We start from the raw sequence: 24,399 nt of genomic DNA, 5'->3' as shown, positions 1-24,399 counted from the left end.
CTTGACTCTGGTATGTAACCAGAAATGTTCTGTTGTTGCAGAGGCTGCAGTTTTATTGCAAGAATATCATATTTCTTGTTTTTTTTAACCATCTTTCCCCGCTATATCTGTGCACTTCCAATGCTCTCTTTTTGATCAGACCAGCACTTAATCATCATAATAATATTAGCTCTGAAATTTCCTCTTTAAGTCTTCTGCTTCACTACATGTTTTTCTTTCTTAAAGCCCCTCTTTAAAGTCCATCTTTTTAGGCAAGTTTATGTTATCTTCTCAGCTCACATGGCTGTGATCAAATTTGTCAAAAGTGTGGAACACTTCTGGTTATTTTAAAATGCCACTTTTCAACATGCCATTTAATACCAAGTTATATGTGCCAAAGCAAAACGGCAGTCAGCTCAAGTGTTTAAAAGCGTGTGTATTATTCTTTACTCAGCCACCTGCCCCTCCCCCGTCATTCAGTCTGTTATAAGGTGGAGAAACGCAGCTGCTGAAAGACAGAAGTGATGGTACCAGCCGAAGGATGGGTATGGAAAAATGAAATGTAAACTCAATAGGAGAGGAGAGAGGAAAGAAATAAATGCCTGACAAGGTAAGATACAAGTCTGGAATGACTGGGCTTCTGAAATCAAACTCATTTTTGAGTCTGCAAAGCTGTCAGAATATGAGGTACCGTTCTCTGAGCTTTGTATAAATGAACACAGGGATTGCCCAGGTACGGTAGGCCACAGACTCTGTGCTGGAAGGTGGGACTAATACAGATGTGTGCTCACCAGTCAGCATGAATGTACTGGACTAAAAGCCTTGTTTCCATGTTGTAGGAATCTATTATTCAATTATGGTGAAATCAGAGTGGGAGTGGAATGGAGAATTAATCTGTTAGTAAAGTTCTAAAGTTAGAGATAAGTTGTAAGATGGTGGGGCTCTCAGAGACAGTGGCCACTCTGGTTCCAGTCAAAGGTGTATTTGTTCATTTTGTAAGTCTTTTTTATGAACAGAGGTCACTGCTGGATATTAAGAACATCAAGTACTGTGGGACTATCCCATCAGTGAGTTGCTCATCAGCAATGGAGCTGGACTTACTACGTACCGTTGTGTTGCCTGGACTTGCAGTTTACCATTAGATGGGGCACAGTGCGAGTGATTGTCTTGGATGTTTTTATTATGATTGTTGGACGTTGGTTACGTAGAATACTGCAGGTCCAATTCACTGGTTCATTGAAAAGACCGGTGGCAGGAAAGCTGCATTGCCCTGGTTGTGGCAAGGTCTAGGCCCAAGTTGTTTCCATTGAATAGAGGAGGAGTTGCCAAGGTGGTGAGGGAGAGTCTCTGTGGGGCGTGCTGGAATCCGTACTTGGGTTACAGTCTATCCCCTCTCGTCAGTGCTGCTCTCCAGAGTTCGATCAGTGAAGAATTCCAGTGCTCGTCCGGTGGAAGAACGAGCTGGATCAGTACAAATTACCATCAGTTCTACAGTCATGCTACCTAGGGATTTGGGCTTATATTCTGTTTCTTTGTGACTGTATGTTTTTATGAAATCATAACCATAAGTGCTATTTGTTCCGTGTGCTGTGTGCTGCCGGTAATATGTTTTGCACCTTGGCCCTGGAGGAACAGTTTCATTTGGCTATATTCATGTATGGTTGATTGATAGTTAAAGTTGACCTTGAACTTAACACTGGGTCTGGTGACTTCCATTTGCAGAAGGCTCACATTTCCAGTGTTCAGAGGTCAGGAAAGCACTTTGCTCTTCAGTGATTACAGTCTGTCCTAATCATCCACAAGCGAGGAGCTGGGTTATGGCAAGATGAGAGAGAGAAAAGTTTCAGTGTTCAGAGTTGGTTGTCTCAGATGAAAGATTATTAGCAGCAAACTACTGTGAAAAACAAAGTTGCTAGCATTTATTATCCAACAGGAGGAACTCATCCACCACAGCCAAGTCAAATGATCTCTTTTGCAGTGTTTGACATCAACCCTCACTGAAGTAGCTTTTCCATGAAACTGAAAATTAGGATATAGACAACAGACATCTAACCTTGCGCAAATGAAAGTATTAGGGAATTAAACATTGAAACACAAGGACTAAAGGAGAGTGATTGCCCCTTGTTTTAAATTCCTTTTTGATCACAGATCTCCTGCATTCTCCATTGGAGTGAAGACAGGAGGTTTGTGCCAACGTGTTGCTATGGGGAATGGAGTGGTTATGGTAACACAGTAAGGATGCCTTTAATTAAATGCTTGGTCAATCAATCCTAATCATACCAATAATACACTAAGGCAGGTATGGTGTTTTATTCGTTGTCTTTTTCTCTGGAGAAATTAACAAATGGCATGTTAATCTCCTTTTGGATCACATACTAAAAATATGAAAGCTGTTATTTTTATCCATGTCTTTGCTCCTGTAGAGATCTAAATGCTTGTGGGTAATAGATGAAAGGACCTCTCCAATTCCTATATTCAATGCCTAGACCAATGAAGACCAGCATGGTAAAAACATTTTTCTCCATCCTGTCTACCTGTGACAGCATTTTCAATGAACTATGCACTTCTTCTCCATTGCTATCTCTATGCCCTACCATAAATAGTTTAAGTCCTACGTTGGTTTGACTTTGAAAAATGTATCACCTCACACTTACTTCTATTGAAATCCATTTGCCCACTTCCATAACTGTTCAATATCCTCCCTGAAATCTGTAATAATCTTCTTCAGTTTCAACAACACCTCCTAATTTCCTCACATCTGCAAACTTGCCGATCAAGCCTTGAGCATTCCCATCAAAATTATTTATAAAATAATGAAAAACAAGGGTCCCAACACTGACCTGTGGCACATGATTAATCAATGGTCTCCATTTCAAGAAACAACTTTCAACCACCTACCTGCTTCCTACCTCTGAGGCAATTTTCAGTCCATCTAACCAGCTCACTCTAGATTCCATGGAACTTAACCTTCCAGACTAACCTGCAATACAGGAATTGTCAAAAGCCTTGCTAAGGTCCAGATGAACAACGTACACTGCCTTACCTTCATCTACCCTTTTGGTTAGGTTTTCAAACAACTCTAAAAGATTCATCATACATATCCTCCCATGCATAATGTCTTTGCAAAGACACAAAGTCATTACAAATTACAAAATAAATAGCTCAAAACAAAGGAATAAGATGGTGTTTTCAGTTTAATGGACCACTCAGAAAACTGAATGTGTAGGGGAAGAAACTGTTTCTGAATTGTTGAGTGTGTGCCAGGAATTGTAGAGGAGGCTTGATACAACGACAGAATAACAGTAATTAATAATAATGATTTATCGGTGAGCAATAACTTTAAAAAGTAAACTGCAAAATAACAAGACAATAAGGGCCACAAAACAAGAGGGAACAGATACTAACCACAACAAAGTAACCCCATAAATGAGAGTTAGGAGCAATTGGTTGATGTTGGCTGGTTTGATGGGTGAACAATGACTGTGGATGAGAGCTGGGTTTAAATAGGCTGCAGGTGATGAGTTGGAAATGAGTGGCAGGTGACTCCTATTAGCTGGGTAGAGACTGGGAGGTGCCTGCCTTTGCAGGCCTGTATGGAACTACCTCATATGGCTGGAACCCAATGGCCCAGGACGATCCAGATGGGTCCAGTAGAACTCCTCCATGAGCGACAGATCCAAGATGAAACTGAACGACACCCAATAACTTTCTTCTGGACGTAATCTTCCCAGCCAACCATGTGCTTCACACCCTGTCCATAATGACATGAATCCATCAACTGAAGAACTGTGTACGTTAGACCACTTCCCACCATCCTAGGTTCCAGCGGGGTAGACTCAGGTGGGTCGAGTGGTTAATGGAAAATGGGCTTGAGGCAGGACATGTGGGAGGTAGGTGCAATCCTGGGGGACTATGACAGCTGGAGGTAGTCAGTGGCTGGATTGATGTGATGGATAATCTTGAAGGGACCAATGAAGCAGGGCAAAAACTTTTGGGAGTTGGTTTGCAGGGGCAGATTTAGCTGAATAGCCAGACACAGACTCCAAGCGGGAGTAGTCGGGCTGGGTGCTGTTGGTAGTTGGCCTGGCATCAGTAGGTGCAGTTGGCATGCCCTTCTCCAAGCATTCTGGCAGTGGCAAACCAGGGCTCTGGGAGATGGGACCTTTACCATTGGCTCCTCCATGGGGAACAATGGGGGTTGGCAGCCATGAAGCACTTCAAACCGTGGCGTAGCCATAGCAGAAAAGGTGTGTAGATTGTGAGAATGCAATTGTGCCCATGTGGAAGAGTCAGAGGCGGTAAAGCATTCCAGAACCTTCTCACTTTCTAGTTGGCTCTTTGTGACTGACCGTTGGTCAGTGGATGATAGCCGGGGGCAAACTCACTGAGGAGTGGAGGATGGAGCAGAAGGTCCACTAGAAGCGGGAGATGGATTGTCTGACACAATATCCTGAGGAAAACCATGGAGGTGAACTACATGTTGGAGAACCAGGTCCACCATCTCAGCAGCTGATGGATGTCTGAGGAGGGCGATGAAGTGGGCTGCCTTGGAGAACCGATCCACCTCTGTCATGAGCACCTATAGGAAGGTGGCAAGCCGGTGATGAAATCCATGTCGATGTGGGACGACAGGAGTCAGGGAACCGGTAGAGGCCGCAGGAGCTCAGAGGCCAATGGTTGGAGGAATTGGACTGGACGCATTGAGAGCAAGCAGTGATGAACTGAAATACATCTGTGATCACGGTGAGCCACCAGAACCGGTGCTGCAGAAAATCCAGAGTCTGTCGTGCACCTGGATGGCCAGAGAAGGGTGAGGAGTAGGCCTACTGGAGTGCCTCAGAGTGCACGTACATGTAGTTGTCAGGTGTGTCAGCCGGAGCAAGCTTGTACCCTAGGGCCCGGCAGATCTAGTTCTCAAGATACCAGGTGACTGGAGCGAGGATTTGCAGGGATGGAATGTTAAACTGAGGGTTGATCTCCATTTCAGCTGGGTCAAACTGTTGTGGCAGGGCATCCTCCTTTATGTTCTTAGAGCTGAGTCTGTAGGAGACGGTAGCTGAACTGCTCGAAGAATAGAGCTCAGCGACCCTGAAATGGGTTGAGTTTGTGAGTCAGTTGTATGGATATGTGGTTCTGGTGGTCAGTCCAGATCTGGAAGGGCTCGGTGTTTCGCCTCGGCCAATGTCTCCATTCCCCCATTTAATGGCAAGTAGCTCCCTGTCTCGAACTCCACAGTGGTGCTGTGTAGAATTTGCGTGAGAAGAAGGCGCAAGGGTCCCTGCTGTGAGAGGATGGCACTGGCACCACGTCAGACGTATCCACCTCTACCACAGAAGGTCTGGAGGGGTTTGGATGGCAAAGAATGGGAGCAGTGGTGAAACATCTCTTGAGCTCCCTGAAAGCATGGTCCACATCAGCAGACCAGTTTATCTGTGAGGTAGGTGACTTGGTGAGGGAGGTGAGAGGCGCAGCGATTTGACTGCCGTTCCTGATGAAATGGTGGTAGAAGTTGGAGAGCCCAAGAAGCACTGAAGCTGCTTGAGAGAATGCAGTCAGGGCCATTTAATGATGGTAAGCATTTTCTCCGGGTCCATGGTTTTGTCCTGGGGGCAAAAGGACGCAACCCAGGAAGGAAACAACTGGGATGTGGAACTGGCATTTCTCTAACTTGCAGTACAGCTGGTTTTCAAAGAGAAGCTGAAAGACTGAATGGACATCACAGACATGGTCTTTGGAGAAGATGAGAATGTTGTCAAGATAGACGAACACATACCTACCTGTGTAGCATGTCTTAGAGGATCTGATGAATGAAGGCTTGGAAAATGGCTGGACTGTTGGAAAGACCAAAAGGCTGCACACACAAAGTATAGTCTAGAAAGCTGCCAGAGTCCACCAGAGCGTCCTGTGTGCAAAGCCATCGGGAAGTGGAGGTGTACAGAGAGAGTGGGTCATGCTATGTTGCTGGAATGAGAGGCCAGGTGATGCTTACCAGATAGAGGACCCTTGTCTTTACCTGCTGGTGTCAATTTCCTGGACACAATGGACATCTGATGGGTTGGTGGTCACAAGTTGTTTCTCCATGGACGCTCACATTCGAGGGGGGGGGTGGTATGTGGTTCAGAGAACTCACCCTAACTGCACGGTTCTCAAGGCATTGGTGATGAGATTCTGCAGTCTGAAATGATTCTGTGATTTAAATTGGCTGATGATCTGGGTTGTTTCATAAGATGCTTGTCAATTTGGAGGGTCAGAGTGATGAAGCTTTTGAGGTCAGTGGGCATCTTCCGAGTAGACAGCTTGTTTTCCAGCACTCCGAGAGGCATATGGTAATGGCCCAGCAGTGCTTTTGCATTCCTGCTGCACTCTGCCATGACAGTCCTGACTTCCATGGTATAATCCAGCACCGAGTGTGAGCCTTGACACAGGTGACATATCTGATCTGCTGCTTCCCTCCCGCCACCCCGCCGCCACTTCCACTTCCCAGGTGGTTGAAAACCTGGCACTTCTCAGTGGTGAATTCCTCATATTTAATGCAGGTGGTGGTTTCATTGTCCCAGTTAGCAGCAGACCAGCTCAAAGCTCGCTCAGTCAAGAGAGAGATGCTGAAGGCAATCTTGGCTCAGTCCACAAAGTACAGAAATGTCTGGAACTCAAAATGTAAGACACACTGGGAGAGGAAGTTGTGGCATCATATGGTTTGGCACTGGAATACCAAGTTCTGAGGGTGGAGGCTGACTGGCACTGGGTTGCTGTATCGAGATGGAGAGTTGGTTGAGGGTGGCGAGCTGATGGTCAATAGTTTCCTGCTGCTTCTGGATAATGTGTTCATGTCAATAGACAACTTCCTTTCAATCAATCGCTGGTTCACGCATCCTGTCAGGAATTGTAGAGAAGGCATGAGCCAAACCCAGACTAGCGGAGACGACTTAGCGGTGAGTGATAACTTTAACAATAAAGTGCAAAATAACAATCTATGAGGGGCCACAACAAAAGAGAGAACAGATACTAATCACAACAAGGCAACATGGTTACTGAAGGCTAGGAGCAACTGATTGAAGCTTGATACGTAAACACAGTCGGTGGATGAGAACTGGGTTTAAATAGGCTGTCGGTGATGGGTTGGGAACGAGTGCCAGGTGACTCCTGTTAGCTGGGTGGAGACTGGGAGTTGCCTGCCTGACAGTGTGGGTCTTCAGGCTTCTGTATCTCTTGATGGTATAAATGAGAAGAAGGTATGTCTCAGATTATGAGGGTCCTTGCTGATGGTTGCCACCTTCTGGAGGCACTGGCTTTTGAAGATGTCCTTGATGGTGGGGAGGGTTGTGCCCGTAAACGAGCTGGCTGAGACTGCAACTCTCTGCAGCTTCTTATGATCCTGTGCACTGGATACCCCATCCCAGCTGTGATGCACTGGATATTCCACCCTAGCTGCGATGCACTGGATACTCCACCCCAGCTGTGATACACTGGATACTCCACCCCAGCTGCGATGCACTGGACACGCCACCCCAGCTGCGATGCACTGGACACGCCACCCCAGCTGTGATGCACTGGACACTCCACCCCAGCTGTGATGCACTGGACACGCCACCCCAGCTGTGATGCACTGGACACTCCACCCCAGCTGTGATGCACTGGACACTCCACCCCAGCTGTGATGCACTAGATACTCCACCCCAGCTGTGATGCACTGGATACTCCATTTCAGCTGTGATGTAACCAGTCAGAGCACTCTCTACTGTATTTTAAATCCCACATAAAGGAAGTAACTTGAGCAGCATTTCTACACTTAAAAAGTATCGCAAAGGTATGGCCATTTCTGTCATGTAATGATGCTGAAAAACTAGTTCACGCCTTTATTTCGAATAGACTATATTACTGCAATACACTTTCTACTGACCTTCCAAAGCGACCTACTGATGAACTTCAACTGATTCAGAACACTGCTGCTGGACCAAAACCAGGATGAGGGAACATGCCCCTCCCATACTCGCTACTCTTCATTGTCTTCCTGTATCTTTTAGAATCGGTTTTAAAGTTCTCGTACTTGTTTTTAAGGCTCCTAATGGTCTGGGACCAGAGTACACAGAATCATTTTCATTCTATAACCCAGCTCGAGCTCTCAGGTTTTCTTCTTCCAGTGTCTTCAATTTAAACAATCTCCCTCAAAACAAAATTGGCAAATCATCTCTTTTGAACTATGCTCATAAACAGTGGAATTCAATACCTAAATCTATAAGGGATACAGACTCAGTTGACACTTAGAACTGCCATTTATTTATTTAACCTTGCTTTTAACTAATATCTTAATGTCTTTTATTTTCATATTTATTTTTATTTTTTATTTTATTTTCATGGTTTTACTTTTATCCCATTGTAAAGCACATGAAATTACATCATCTGTATGAAAAGTGCTCTACAAATAGTTATTATTATGTCTACAGAAAATCTCCTCAAACTCCTAATGAAGAAGAGTCACTGGCCTGCCTTCTTCGTGACTGCATCGATGTGTTAGGCCCTATGCTGACAGATCCAGTCCTTCAGAATACATTCCAGTAACTTTCCTAGCACTGATGTCCAGCTGACTTGTCTGTAGCTCCCAGACTAATACTTCCTACCTTTCTTAAACGACAGAACAATTTTAACCATGTTCCAGTCTTCAAAAACTTCACCAGTGATTTACAATGAAGCAAATGCCTCTGCAAGGTCCCCTGTATTTTCTTCTTCAGCCTGACATAGAATGTGAGGATGTACTTGGTCATGCATTGGGAATTTATCCACCTTAATGCACTGCAAAGCTGCAAACCTCCCTGGTCATATGAATGTTCTCCAAAACATCTGCACTTATTTCCCTTATCACTTGAGCAACCATTATTTTCTCCTCAGTAAACACAGAGGAGAAATATTCATTAAAAATCCCACCCAATTCCTGCAGCTTGAGACATAAGCAGGACTACTGAGCTCTCAGGGGAACCTACCTTCTCCCTCGCCATCCATTTACTCTTAATATAAAACATCTTGGGGTTTTCCTTAACCTTATTTGCTACTTCATCTCATACCCTCTCTTTGCCTGATTTCCCTCTCAGTGTATTTTTAATCTTTCTATAGTCATCAAGAAATTCACCTCCCCCCAACCTGGTAAAACCCAATGTATGCTTCCTTCTTTTTCTTGATCACAGCCTCAATATCTCTTGTCATCCAGGTTTCCCTAAACTTATCAAGTTTACTACCTGCCATAACAGGAATATGCTGCCTTGAGGATCTTGATATCTCACTATTAAAAGCCTCCCACTTGCCAGTCATTCTTTTTCCTTTAAGCTGCCTCTTCTAATTGATCACTGCCAGATTCTGCCTAATTCCCTCAAAATTATCCCTGCTCCACTTTAGGACCTTAATCCTGTTCTTTTCCATTACCATCTCAAAACCTATAGAATTATGATCACTAGAACCAAAGCCTTTCCTGACGGTCACTTCAATAACCTGCCCTAACGCCGCGCCGGTGAACGCCTCGCCATCCCACCCCGACGATCGCGCCGGTAGGGTCCGCACCTTCACCGCCCAGGCATGCGTGTGGGTGTACCCGCCTTCTCGGGATGGTCGACGGTCGTTCGACCGGCCCCCGTCATTTATGCGCACAGCAGTCCCATCCGCCGGCGGGAGACTCTGTCAATCGGTCATGGTGCAAACGTGTGAATGCCCAACGTCAATTCCGCCCAAAGCATGAAGCCCTCAGTCGGTAATCGGGCCGCCCCGCGGCAGACCCACCTACCTACCTCTGGAGATAGTAACGAGCCGAGCAGTTTGGCGCACATGTCCAGACCGTCGCTTCCACTCGGCCTCTCCCAAAGGTAGGGCCGACCAAGCCGGATCGATCGGGAAACAGAGGTTTACGCAGACGACACTCGCGAGGGCACCCGTGGCAGGCTCGCCCCCTCTCTGTCTTGGTGCACACAATGCCTCTTTACTTTTTGGATCGATATAAAGCTTTTGCCACCGTCGGTCTGCCGGCCGCCGCCCGCGGTCCGCGCTCAGACCCTGTCCGCAAGCCCCGGTGCATTCTCGGACTTTGTCATTTTATTTCGGAAATAGGAAAAAAAAACAATTTAACCAATTACCCCCGGGATCAATAAAGTATGACTATGACCTGCCTCATTTCCCAAGAGGAGGTCCAGTGTAGCACCTTCCTAAGTAGGTCCTTCAGGAAATTTCCTGGAAATATTTCACAAGTTCCACTTTGTTTAGGCCCTTAACACTCTGTGTGGCCCAATCAATACCGCAGCATTTAAAGTCTCCCACTAATACTAAGTTCTAAGAATAACTATGAGCAATTCCTCTACACATCTGCTCATCAAGTTTCCACTGGCTATTGGAGATTCAATGATACAGCCCTACTAGAAGTGGTGCTTCCCTTCTTGTCCCAGGTGGTGAGGGTCTTTCGCGATGGATGCTGCCTTCTTGAGACATTGCCTCTTGAAGATGGCCTCGAAGATGAGGAAGGTTGTGTCAGCTGATCTATCTCACTCCTGTATGTCTTCTGTATCACCATCCTCAGTTGGTTCTTTAATGACCTTCTCTTTATGATAATCTCACCACTGGGAAAACTTGGCAATGGTTGCACACTGTTTAGTTCTGCTATTCAGGTAATGAAACAGTTTTTGCCCATCTGCAGCAAGACCTGGATGACATTCAACATGCAACCATTTTAGCTGGTGTAGTCAGCCTGCACAGTCGTCAGGCAGAGTGAGACACATGGGACTGTATCTCTGCCAACTATCCCCATGGCATGAGCTGTCAGGGAAATACAGGTCAAGCTGCAGGGAGTAGAAATGTGCAGCTGCAGCTTCCTGTGCTGGCTCATGTCAAAAAAAAACTTCTTGTCCTGGTGCAGACTTTGAAGCACATTTCCCAGTTATGGGTACATCTAAACTATAAACTTTTTTAAAAAAAGAAGGTAAAGAGCTTAATTTTCTGTTCATACTATTGACAGGAGAATGAGTATGATACTACTGGAAACAACTACTTTAGGTAGCTTAGTTTCTATGGAGGTTGTACAGAATAAATACAAATCTATCAGATACATTAACAAAAATGGACTATGCACAAAAATGGCTGCAAACAACTTACTTACATAAATACATTTAAAGTCCCCTCCTCTGTAATTTCATCCCTACTTTCTTCTATTTATTTTCGATAATTTGATCCTTCCAGTAAAATAGTGGGAATGAAGCTGTTACAGGAACTTTGGACATTCATTTGACAACATTGTCAACATTAAAGATTGTTACAAGGATTTCAGAGATGATTCGTGGCCCACCATGCTGTTTATTGCCTTATGGCTTCATGGGGCCTGCTTCACGTCTGGCTAGCACTGTCAAGTTGGGTGTGCTAATGGAGTGTTAAAGGCTGAAGTAAAATGCATCCTATCAATCCTTACATTGTGGGAAGTGCATCAAAACGCAGGTTACTGCAAGCACCTAGATTTGCAAACACAACATAAGGTAGGGAGTTGGGCAGAGGTCCTTTATCTACTGGGTAGATAATAGACATCCATGTATTGGCTCCTCAAAAGGCAACATTGCGCATGGACTCTGTTGTTGGAAATTACATACGTTTTTGATGTGCCTGTCAAAGCTGATGGACATACATAAGAAACACTTGGTTTATTGACATGTCTGCTGAAAAGGAGCAGAGAGAAATCATAGCCACTTCCATTTATATTTTTGCCAATTGTATCCTCGTGCAGTATCTAATTCTCAACGTATCAGCTTGTTTGGCAAAGCAATCTATTTAGAGTCTGAGTGTTGTGGTTTCTACTCAGTTGGTGCATGCAGTCTGCCATACAAGCTCAAATTACTCTTATGGAGGTTAATTGTGAACCATACAAGATCCGACTACTGCCGTAATGGCTGTGGTAGCAGAGTCTGAAGGGGCTTTGTGGGTGCATAGAACACCAGCTACCCATCCTTTAAGAGATTACCGGGGGCTGTGAAGTGCAAACCTGGGCTCAGAATGGCTTGGCAAAATGTAAGTACTGACATTCCTTAGGCTGGTCTCTGCACTGTTATTTTTAAGTACTTTTGTGTGTCAGTCATTCGGAGTCACAGGGCACGATCGAAAGCCAGGGCAGCGCTCCTCGAGGTCATCCTCCAAAGTCATTAACAGTCAGCAACCTGCTACTATCTATGTAGCAGCCATTGACAAACAGCAAAAAGTCCATAAAGGAGTACACATTACAAGGAATGCATTATAAAAGCAAAAGCAACAGGAGCAGAGTGGAGCAATTAGCCCACTGAGTCTGTTCATTGATTCATATATGGCCTGAATACCACTTCCCCATTCCCTCCCCATGTCCCTGTCAATCTCTGCAACTCTCTGGAGTGGAGAATCCAAAGAATCACAAACATTTAGAAGAAATTCCTCCTCACCTCCTCCTTAAATGGGTGATCCCTTATTCTAAAAACTATTCCCCCCGCCCCCCCGTACTTCCAGACAACACCCACCAGAAGAGATATTTTCTCTGTACCTACCCTGTCAGCTCGCACTCCAAATCAGTAACGTCACTTCACATTCATCCCAAGAATCTGTTTAGTGGACATTCCCTGTGCTGCATCTAATGCTGGTACAGTTTCCCTTAAATATAGACCAAAATTATATGCAATATTCCAGTAGAAATCTCACCAGAACCCTGAAAATTGTACAAAAATCCTCCTTAATGTTATATTTCATACCTCTAATAAACTTCAAACTTCAAAGTTCAAAGTAAACTTATTATTGAAGTACATATTTGTCATCACATGCAACCCTGAGAGTCGTTTTCTTGTAGGTGTGCTCAGTAAGTCAAAAAACACAACAGAATCAATGAAGGACCGCACCAACGGGACGGACAAACAACCAATGTGCAAAAGACAACAGACTGATTAAATACAAAAGGAAAAAAAAAGAATATTAATAAATAAATAAGCAATAAATATTGATAACATGAGATGACGAGTCCTTGCAAGTGAGCGATCGGTTGTGGGAACAGTTCGGTGATGGGGCGAGTGAAGTTATACCCACTGGTTCAAGGGGCTTATGCTTGAGGGATAATAACTGTTCCTGAACCTGATGGTGAAGGCCCTGAGGCTCCTCTACCTTCTTCCTGATGGCAGCAGTGAGAGGTGGTGGAGGTCCTTGAAGTTGGATGCTGCTTTGCTGTGACAGGACGCGTCTCAATAGTAGGGAGGGCTTTACCTGTGATAGACTGCGACATATCCACTACTTTTTGTAGGATTTTCTGTTCAAGGGCATTGCTGTTTCAATAGCAGGCCTTGATGCAACCAGTCAATATACTCCTCATCACACACCTCCAAAAGTTTGTCAAAGTTTTAGATGTCATGCTGAATCTGTAAACCTCTGAGGAAGTAGAGGTGCCACCGTGCTTTCTTTGTAATTGCTCTAGACCCAGGACAGATCCTATGAAATGATAACACAGAGGGATTTAAAGTTTCTGACCCTCTCCACCTCTGATCTCCCGGTAAGGATTGACTCATAGACCTCTGGTTTCCTCCTCCTGAAGTCAATAATCAGCTCCTTGAGAACATTCCATTTGCCTTCCTCAATACTTTATGCACCTGAACGCCAACTTTATGTGTTGCATGCATTAGGACCTCCAGGTTGTTTGGTCTGTCAACATTTTGCAGTTTTGCTCTGTTTAAATATTAATTTACACAAGGACAATCAGTTGACATTGACATGCTTTGTGTCATAGCTGCATGAGTGAATATGCTCTGGGATGTTGATTTGGTGCTCTCTATCGTTCTGTGTCTGTGGTTAAGTGGATGGTCAGAAACAGATGGAAGGGTTAATGGAGATTGCAAACGGAATGAAAGACTGGAATTGTTTGAAAGCAAAATCCGGTTTGTTGCTCACTGATTTCCAGATCAAAGACAAATCTTGCTTTATATTCTCTTTTCCTCCACCTCCTCTCCATTCTGATGAGCCGGTGCTGGCAAATGCTGAGCCAGGTAGTTCAGCAGATTGTGGAATAAAACAAACTTGGTGACTTGCTCTGTTGTATGATGCGAGGTTGTTTTACAGCGGCCAGGGTAATGTTTGAGGATACCTCAGTTAGGCTGTAGTTGGTTGCATGACTTACCACATGTAGTTGCTCCTAGCCAACAACATTGTGTTCTCACATGTGTGGATTTCAAGCAGGGGTTGGGTGCTGACAGGATAGTCCTTACGTTCAAGTTTGCTTTGAGGGAGGTGAAGGGTAGAATATACTGGTACAAAATAAAATAACAAAACAAGAGAAAATCTGCAGATGCTGGACATCCAAGCAAAACACAGAATGCTGGAGGAACTCAGCAGGCCAGACAGCATCTATGGAAAAGAGTCCAGTCGACGTTCTGGGTGGGACCTTACAGCAGTCCTGCTGAAGGGTCTCAGTTGGAAACGCCGAATGTACTTTTTTCCATAGATGCTGTCTGACCTGCTGAGTTCCTCCAGCATTTTGTGTGTGGTTCAAAATAAAAGCCCCATTTGCTGCCACCTGGGTCTTCAAAAATGTTCATTGTTATGATTTCAAACCAACTATACATTCAGATGGTCTTGTAATCTCTTTTGCAATGTTGCAGCCTCAATACACATGTGTCATTGAAATCCTGCATCACCACATGCCCACTATCATCCATATCCATCTTCATGAGGCTGTACCTCAAAAAGGTGGCATCTATCACTAAGGACCAGGAGTATCTGGGACTCGTCTTCTTCTTGTTACTGCCATCCGAACGGAAATGCAGGAGTCAGAAACAGCTGCTTCCCTTCTGCCATCAGATTTCTGAATGGCCTACTGTTTGTTTTGCAATATTTATTTATTTAATATAATTTATGGTAATTTTATGTCTTTGCATTGTTGTGCTGCTCAAAACAATAAATGTCATGTCCGTAAGGTCATAAGACAGAGGAGCAGAATTAGGCCATTCGGCCCATTGAGTCTGCTCCACCATTTCATTCTGGGTGATTTATTTTCCCTCTCAATCCCATTCTCCTGCCTTCTCCCTGTAACCTTTGACGCCCAGGTTATTAAAAGAAACTATAAACATCTGACTTAAATATGCCCAATGACTTGGCCTGTACAGCTATCAGTGGCAATGAAATCCACAGATTCACCACCCTCTGGCTAAAGAAATTTTTCCTCATCTCTGTTCTAAATGCATGCCCCTCTGTTCTGAGGCTGTCCCCTTTGGTTCTAGACTCACCACCACAGGAAACATCCACTCTATTCTACACACCTTTATTTCTTCTATCAAAGACGCTTCTCTATACTACCTTCCGCACCCCTCCCCATTTCGTTGCCCATTCTCCCGATCTGTTTAAGTCTTTCTGCAGGCACTGCTTTCTCAACACTACCTGCTCCTTCACCTACCTTTGTGCCATTCACAAATTTGGCCACAAAGCCATCCTTCATCCAAATCACTGACATGTAATGTGAAAAGAAGTGGTCCCAACACTGACTCCTGCAGCACACCACTAGTCAATCGCAGCCAACCAGAAAAGGCCACCTTTATTCCCACTCTTTCTCCTAGTCAGTCAACCAATCTTCTACCCACGCTAGTGTCTTTCCTGTATACCATGGACTGCTATCTTGTTAAGCAACATCATGTGTGGCACCTTGTCAAAGACCTTCCAAAAATCCAAATAAACAACATCTACTGACTCTCCTTTGTCTATCCTGCTTGTTAGTTCCTCAGTGTATTCTATCAGTTTCATCAGACAAGATTTCCCCTGAAGGAAACAATGCTGACTTTGGCCTATTTTGTCATGTGCTTCCAAGTACCCCAAAACATCTTCTTTAATAGTAGACTCCAACACCTTTCCAACCACTGAAGTCAAGCTAAATGGCTTATAATTTCCTTTCTTCTGCCTCCCTCCTTTCTTAAAGAGTGGAGTGACATTTACAGTTTTCCAGTCCTCCAGTACCATTCCAAAATTTAATGATTCTTGAGAGATCATTATTAATGTTAGAGTGAGTTTTTGGGTAGATGATTCATTTACACTTAAATGACTCTGGCCACCAGTCCTCTGTTTGACTAAGTACTGTGGATTGAGTTCACAACAATGCATTTCCTAAAAGCTGTGATTATCAGAATACTAGCCAGACGCTGCAGATGGAAGTGTGAAGTTTACAGGTAGTTTCGAAGACAGCCTTATCTATACTTTATAAAAATTAATTGTCCTCTATGTTAGCATGTAAAATACCATATAACTCTATTGTGGATTTGACTTGCACTCCTAAAGGCTATGAGTACCAACCCAGAAATGTTGGTGTCAGGAGGAAAGGATGAAGTCAGAAGGTGTGATGTTTTGTATGTAGCTTCAAAAGGAAGCATTGTCTATGCATGGTCTATAACTTTGTAAATAGTGATTGCCCTTTGTGTTTAGCATATAAGTATCGAGCCCACATTGGGCTAGCAGACCTTTCCACCAAAAGCGTCTCCGTCTGTATGATGCCTGCTGTACCTTGTTGTGTTGAATAAAGAAGCTGCTTTGTATCTACCAGTGACTCTGTCTGTCCGGTGATTTCATCCATGTCACAACAACTAATGCCTCCACAATCTCTTCAGCTACCTCTTTCAGAACCCTGAGGTGTAGTCCATCCGGTCCAGGTGACTTATCTATCTTCAGACTATTCTGCCTCCCAAGCACCTTCTCCTTACTAATAGCAACAACACTCACTTCTTCCCCCTGGCACTCTCACATTTCTGGCGTTCTGCTAGTGTCTTCCACAGTAAGTACTAAATAAATACTTATCAAGTTTGTCTGCCATTTCTTTGTCTCCCATTACTATCTCTCCAGCATCATTTTTCAGTAACATGATATCCACTCTCATCTCTCTTTTACTCTTTATATATCTGAAAATGCTTTCTGTATCTTCTTTTATATTATTAGCTCACTTACTTCATCTTTTCTCTCTTTATGTCTTTTAGTTGCTTTTTAAAAGCTCCTCAATTCTCTATTTACCCACTAATTTTTCTCTATTATATGCCCTCTCTTTTTCTTTTACGCTGTCTTTGACTTCCCTTGTTAGTCACAGTTGCCTCTTGCTCCCTTTAGAATACCTCTTCATCTTTGGGAGGTATCTTTCCTGTGCCTTCTGAATTGCTCCCAGAAACTCCAACTATTGCTGTTCTGCCGTCATCCCTGCTAGTGTCTCCTTCCAATCATCCTCTCTCATGCCTCTATAATTCCCTTTCCTCCATGGTAATACTGATACATCTGATTTTAGCTTCTCCCTCTCAAACTGCAATTCTATCATATCATGATCATTGTCTCGTAAGGGTTCCTTTACCCTAAGCTTCCTAATCAAATATGGGTAATTTCATAATACCCAATCCAGAATTGACATTCCCTCAGTGGGCTCAACCACAAGCTGCTCTAAAAAGCCCTCTTGTAGATAGTCTACAAATTCCCTCTCTTGGGATCCAGCCCAACCTGATTTGTGTGGCCCTTGTGTTTACTCTACTATACAATAAAGTAATGGCTGGACTATACCTCAGTGCTACTTCCCTGCAGTAACTCTATACTATTCCTGGTAGGTAACAATTTCTGAAGATTCATCACCCTCCAAGAGAAGCTTCCTCAGGAATGGCTAACCTTGAAGCCATAATCTCCATATCTACTCTGTCAACCCCTGGAAGGAATTTTTTAATGTTGCAATGAAATCATGTCTCATTTGTCAGAGCTCAAGAGGCATCAAATCAACAATGTAGAGGGTTGATGCCACAATCTGCCGACTATTCACAAATTCTGCACAATCTCAAACCATTACATTTCTGTTAACAATGCACGTACACATATCTTTCACCATGATGGAACTATTCTCCATCACTGTCCATTACCTGGTTATACTTATTCTCCCATTTCACAACTAGCCTTTGACTCCGCTCATTTCCTCCAAAGTCCTTCCTGCGCCCCACCCTGCTACAGATACTTGTTTTATTCTCTCCACTTCTTTCATGTTTGATTTCTAGCTTTTCTCATTTCTGATAAAAAGGTCATCAACCTGAACAGTAAACTGTGTTTCTCTCCGTACAGGTGTTGTCTGACCTGCGGAGTATTTTCCATTTTCTCTGGTTTTATTTAATTATTGCTGGAATATTGGGGCAGAACTCTAGCCTAGCAGTTAGCGCAACTCTATCACAGCACCAGCGACTATCGTCCAATTCCTTCGCTGTCTGTCAGGAGTTTGCATGTGCTCCCTGTGACTGAGTTGGTTTCCTCTGGGTGTTCTGGCTTCCTCCCACATTCTTAAGATGTATGGGTGAGTAGTTTAATTGGTCACATGGGTGCAACTGGGTGGTGGGGTGGAGATACATCTTTACCAAAGGATGAGGAAGGCACTCCTTCCCTCTGCTAGGCTGCAGGTCACCCTTGGGCAAGGTGTAGCTCCTGTAGCAAGTAGTGAATGGTTGTATGAGCAGCTGGTGCATAACACAAGTCCTAGTTATGTGATCACTGATGCCAGGCAGACAATCTCTCAAGAGTTTTGATAATGGCTGGTTTCACCCATCTTTTCAATACACTGCCCAGAAGAAGGCAATAGCAAACCACTTCTGTAGAAAAGTTTGCCAAGAACAATTATGATCATGGAAAGACCATGATCGCCGACATCATATGACACGGGACATAATGGTGGTGATGATGATGATGGTGATGCCGGCCTTGTAGGACTGGAAGGTCTTGTTACGTGCTGTATTACTAAATAAAATGTGTTTGCTTTATGTTAAACGTATGAACTAATATAAAATTGCTAGACTCAGGGGTAGACTCTAGCTCCAGAAATGGATTTGCCATAGCACTTAATGAGATGGTGAAGCCCAGGAGATCCCAATGACAGCTCAGTTCCTCCTCGGTTCCATTGCATTTTTATTACAGTTGCAGTGGGAGTCTGCTGGGCAATTTACATTATTCAAGATGGAACCTCTATTGGAAGACTGAAGAGATATAAAAGGAATCCCTACATTAATATTCCCATTCCTTTGACTCATTTGATATTTTAAAGACAGGTATGCTAAGTATATAAGAAACAGAAGCAGGCATATCTTCATTCTACCATTCAATAAGATCATGGTCAATTCATCACCTCAGTGCCATATTCTAGCATTGGGCCTATATCTCTTGATTCCCCAATTCCTGAGATCTCTGGTTTGAGACGGGCTTTGTATGGGGGTCTAGTGGGCTGAGAGAGAATCCTACAGCAATGTGGTCTGGATTGCTTCCCTTTCACAAAGGTGGAGTTGAGGTTAACCCGTTTCTTTTAATATTTCAGGCATTGTTGGCATGACCAGCTTTTGTTGCCCTTCCTCCACTGTCTCTGAAGAACAGAGCCCATTCCAGAGGGCATACTGAGAGTCAATATCAGGGATGGAGTCACATCGAGTCCAGATCAGGCAAGGAGACACAGAGACTGCAGGTGATGGGATCTGGAGCAGAAAACAAAGTACCACAGGTCAGTGGAGGGAAATGGACTGTCAATGTTTTGGGTTGAGATCCTTCATCTGGATTGAATGATAGAAAGCAGATGACCAGTAGAAAGAGGTGTGGGGAAGGGATAGAACAGACATTGGCAAGGGATTGATAGATCCAGGGTAGAGGAGTGATGGCGACGGGTGATAAGCGAATGGGGGAGGAAGAGTGGACAAGGCAGCAGATGCTGGAAGGCGATAGCTGAAGGGGGACAGAGGGCTACAGATGATGGAATCTGATAGGAAAGGAAGGTGGAACAAGGAACCAAATCGGAGGTAGGGTGAGCAGATGTGAACAATGGGGGCAGGGAGCACTTAGTGGGAGGAGTGTGGATAGGCAGATGGATTGGATAGCCCGAGGCAAAGAAACAGGGTGAAGGTGGTTGGGGTGAGGAACTACAGGGGATCAGGGGGTGAAAGGACAAGCATACAGGGGGAGCAGGTTGAATTGGAGAATTTAGGTAACGATGCCAAATTTCTCTCCCTTCAGGGCATTTTTAATAACACGGTGCTCATCACTTCTCAGACTCTTTTTTTATATTCTCAATATGAATTTAATTTTGATAGCTGCTGTGATGGGGTTTGAACAAAATTTTCTATATTTAGGCTTCTGGATAACTAGTCCAGCAATCTAATCACTGCACCTAGTGGTAGGCAATAGTGGCATTTGGATCCATAGAGGTGGATATACTTGGAAACACAATTGCCCAGGAATAAAGCAGTCTATAAAAAGTGGTGGATAGAGCCCAGTCCATCATTGGCAAAGCCCTCCCCACCATTAAGCACACTTACATGGAGCGCTGCCACAAGAAAATGGCATCCAGCATCAAGGACTCCGTCATCCAGGCCACGTTCTCTTCTCACTACTACCATTGAGCAGGAGATATAGGAGCCTTAGGTCCTACTCCACCAGGTTCCGACACAATTATTATCCTAGAACAATCAGGCTCCTGAGCTGGTGTGGATAATTTCACTCTCCAGAACTCAGAACTGATTCTACAATCTATAGATTTGTTTTTAATCACTCTACAACTCATGTTCTCAGTTTTTTTTATTATTTGCACAATCTGTCTCCTTTTGCATATTGATTGTCTGTCAGTCTTTACTCATTTATAATTTTTCATCAATATTATTTTATTTTTTTATTTTCCTGCAAAGGCTTGCAAGAAAATGAATCTCAACGCAGTATATGGCAATATGTATGTACGTACTTCGACTTTTCTAATAGCTCTTATGCTTCCCAGTGAGATATGAAAGCAAGAATACAGATTTAAATTTGAGCTAGTATCTAATGTGAGACAGCATATATAGAGTTAATTTTGAATAATAGGCTTTAGACTGATTGAATATTTTGAAGAACAGGAAAATGGAAGTTAGCTAGGAGCATGGTGGAATTATTATCTCTACTCTTAAGGCAGGCTTAATTTCCTGCTTCCACCATTCAACAATTTTATTTCCTTTATGAAACTTTCATTAACCACATGCAGAACAGAGCAGTCTTCCAAAGAGTTCATGGGAAAATGTTCTGAAGTGAAATCTTCACAGAACACCCTGCTCATCCCCACTCCAGTTGGTGCAACGGTACCCCAATGCCCTATTGAACAATCTCAAAATGGATTCACTCCTTTACACCCTCAGTAGGAACTCACACTGTGATGTTAGTGTTACAAATTAATTAAGTTGCCACTCTCTCCTTTCAGTGACCACACCTCCCCACCATCAGTAACTTACCTGGAACATGTCATTTGCACACTTCCGACACAGGTTATGCTGACATGGAAGAATAACAACTGGTTTGGAGAATAATTCTAAACAGATTGGGCAGATCAGCTGCTTTTCCAGGTTGTCCATGGTTTGACGATCATTGGATAAAAGGTTATAATCCATGGAAGCTGTCATGTCAGAAAACTTTAGGATTTAGGTCTAACTTGTACAATTACTTTCAGAAATTAAACTGTGTCCAGCTTCTCTTCCTTCCTTCCTTACTTGCCCTGAGGTTGTGGCCTGATTGACTAGAGTGCTTCTTGGTGTTTGTGCATTGTCTTTGATTGGGTTGGTGGGGTTGATGTTGTTTTTAGCTCCACGACGTCAGCCGTTGCTATGCTTGCTTACTTTGCTGTGTCCTTATATGAAACTGACACTGACTGATGTTGACTTCCAGAGCTGCTGTCTGCCCTCTCCCTGGCCCTCCAATCTTACACCTGTCAGCACTCAGATCCAAAACAGCTGTTTCTCTGAACACTGACATACAAAAAAAAAAGTTCTTTTACCAGAATTAATCAAAACAATCTGTAGGAGAACCGCAAATGTCAACTTCCCAAATTCAAAGCCCCCAAAACTGTGTTGTTCTGAGGTGTAAATTTTGCTTTATTAAAATATTTTGATGTCAGGACCGTGACCACTGACAATCTTGACAGTTCTGCACAGACTCACTTGATCCTGGAATGAAGCCAGAGTTTTAAATAGCACAGAGATACTGTACACAGTGTGTACTTATTGTACTGAATAAGCGGACTTCACCATTGCAATCTGTTTAACTGTAAAAGGTGAAAGTTTTCAGACTCATAAAATCTTCATGCATATAGTTTAGCATAGAAAGTGGATAAATATGCCAATGAACAACGTTTTCAACATAGAAATATTCTGATAAATGAAATGCAATTTCAAATCATAAACAAGTTTTATTATTATGTTTATAATGTTACTAACTTGAAGATTCCAGTATTAAACATTATCAATTATTATTCCTTGAATTTATTTCATATTCTCCAATTCAACTTTCTCTCTTATAGGGCTCCTTTTGTACTCTTGCCTTGCTGAATTTTGGTTTTCAGGGTCAAAGACCCTGAACAACATTTGAACCCTGACCTTACAATGTAGAACATAGAGCAGTATAGTACAGAAACAGGACCCTCTGCCCACTAAGTCTTTGCAAATATAACGCTAGTTTAATTATTCCCATCTGATCTTGGGAAAGTCCTATACAATGCCTGTAGCCTTTTGCAATCGGAAACAGTGAGTCCTTTTTTCAAATTATCAGCATTCGTTCATCCCTGTACTTAGAGGGGAGAACTTGGCCCAGCCTGAGTGCCAACAAGCTCACTTTGGCTGATTAGCTGGGATCCCACAGCGTTAGTCATCTACTGACACTCAGGATCTTTCTGCTCGCACTCACATGGGTCCCAGCTGCGCCTGCCTTTTTGTTGGGCTACGTAGAAAGTCTATGTTCCAAGCCTACTCTGGTGACTGCTCCCCACTTTTCCTACACTACATCAACAACTGCATTGGTGCTGCTTTCTGTACCCTTGCGGAACTCGTCGACTTCATCAACTTTGCCTCCAACTTCCACCTTGCCCTCAAATTTATCTGGTCCATCTCTGACACCTCCCTCCACTTTCTCAGTCTCTCTATCTCTATCTGGAGACAGTTTATCTGCTGATGTCTATTACAAATCCACGGACTCTACAGCCACCTGGACTATACCTCTTCCCACCCTGTTACTTGTAAAAACATCCCCTTCTCTCAATTCCTCTGTCTCTGCCACATCTGATCTCAGGATAAGGCTTTTCATTTCAGAATGAAGGAGGTGTGCTCATTCTTCAAAGAAAGGGGCTTCCCTTCCTCCACCTCAGTGGTATCTCTTCCACTTCACACACATCTGCTCCACCCCACCCTCCCGCTACCCTACCAGGGATAGGGTTCCTCTTGTATTCACCTACCATCCCACCAGCCTCCGCATCCAACCTCCCTCCAGCACCCAGGACATGCCCTTTTCTCACTGTTACCATCAGGTAGGAAGTACAGAGGCCTGAAGGCACACATTCAGCAATTCAGGAACAGCTTCTTCCCCTCTGCCTTCTGATTCCTAAATGGACATTGAACCCTCAAACACTACCTCATTTTTAAAATGTACATTATTTCTGTTTTTGCACGATTTTTAAACTATTCAATATACATACTCTGTAATTGATTGAATGATTTATTGTTATTTTTTTTCTTCTTCTATATTATGTATTGCATTGAACTGCTGCTGCTAAGTTAACAAATTTCATGACACATGCCGGTGATAATAAACCTGATTCTGATTCTAATTCTCCATAACTTCTGCCATCTTCTATGGGATCCCACCACCAAGCACATTTCCACCCCCCCCCACCTTCATTTTCTGCTCTTCACAGGGATCGCTCCCTAAAGAACTCCCTTCTCCATTTGCCTCTCCCCACTGATCTACCTCCTGGTACTTATCCTTGCATGCGGAACAAGTGCTACACCTGCCCCTACACTTCCTCCCTCACTACCATTCAGGGTCCCAAAGAGTCCTTGCAGGTGAGGCAACACTTCACCTGTGAGTCTGTTGGGGTTATTTACTGTGTTCAGTGCTCCTGTTGTGGCCTCCTGTATATTGGTGATATTTGACGTGGATTGGGAGACCATTTCGCCGAGCACCTATGCTCTGTCCGCCAGAAAAAGTGGGATCTACCAGTGGCCACCCATTTTAATTCCACTTCTCATTCCCATTCTGATATGTCTGTCCATGGCGTCCTCTACTGTCGCAATGAAGCTACACTCAGATTGGAGGAGCAACACCTTATATTTCCCCTTAGGTAGCCTCCAACCTGATGGCATGAATATCGATTTCTCAAACTTTCGGTAATGTCTTCCCCTCCCCCACCCCCCAGCAGTCCCAATCCCCTTTTCCCTCTCTCACCTTATCTCCTTGCCTGCCGATCACCTCCCTCTGGTGCTCATCCCCCCTTTTCTTTCTTCCATGGCTTCCTGCCCTCTCATATTAGATTCCCCCTTCTCCAGCTCTGTATCTCTTTCATCAACCAACTTCCCAGCTCTTTACTTCACCCCTCCCGGTTTCACCTATCACCTTGTGTTTCTCACTCCCTCCCCCCACTTTCTTCTCATC

The 24,399-nt window shown here is 43.8% G+C and overlaps 1 protein-coding gene across 5 annotated transcripts in view; it reads right to left on the bottom strand.

The window, feature by feature from the left end:
- Positions 1-21,501, bottom strand: part of trim55a (tripartite motif containing 55a) — a 148,687-nt gene extending 127,186 nt beyond the window's left edge. For all 5 annotated transcript variants that reach the window (XM_063064339.1, XM_063064312.1, XM_063064347.1 and 2 more), the window contains exon 1: positions 21,216-21,501. In XM_063064339.1, coding sequence (XP_062920409.1) covers positions 21,216-21,383 — 168 coding nt within the window. In that variant the 5' untranslated portion in view covers positions 21,384-21,501. The remainder of the gene's footprint in view (positions 1-21,215) is intronic.
- Between the last annotated feature and the right edge of the window lie 2,898 nt (positions 21,502-24,399).

This window comes from Mobula hypostoma, chromosome 1 (genome assembly GCF_963921235.1).
Source record: "Mobula hypostoma chromosome 1, sMobHyp1.1, whole genome shotgun sequence".
In the NCBI taxonomy this organism is placed as follows: domain Eukaryota; kingdom Metazoa; phylum Chordata; class Chondrichthyes; order Myliobatiformes; family Myliobatidae; genus Mobula; species Mobula hypostoma.
This window is presented reverse-complemented; position numbering and strand designations above follow the sequence as displayed.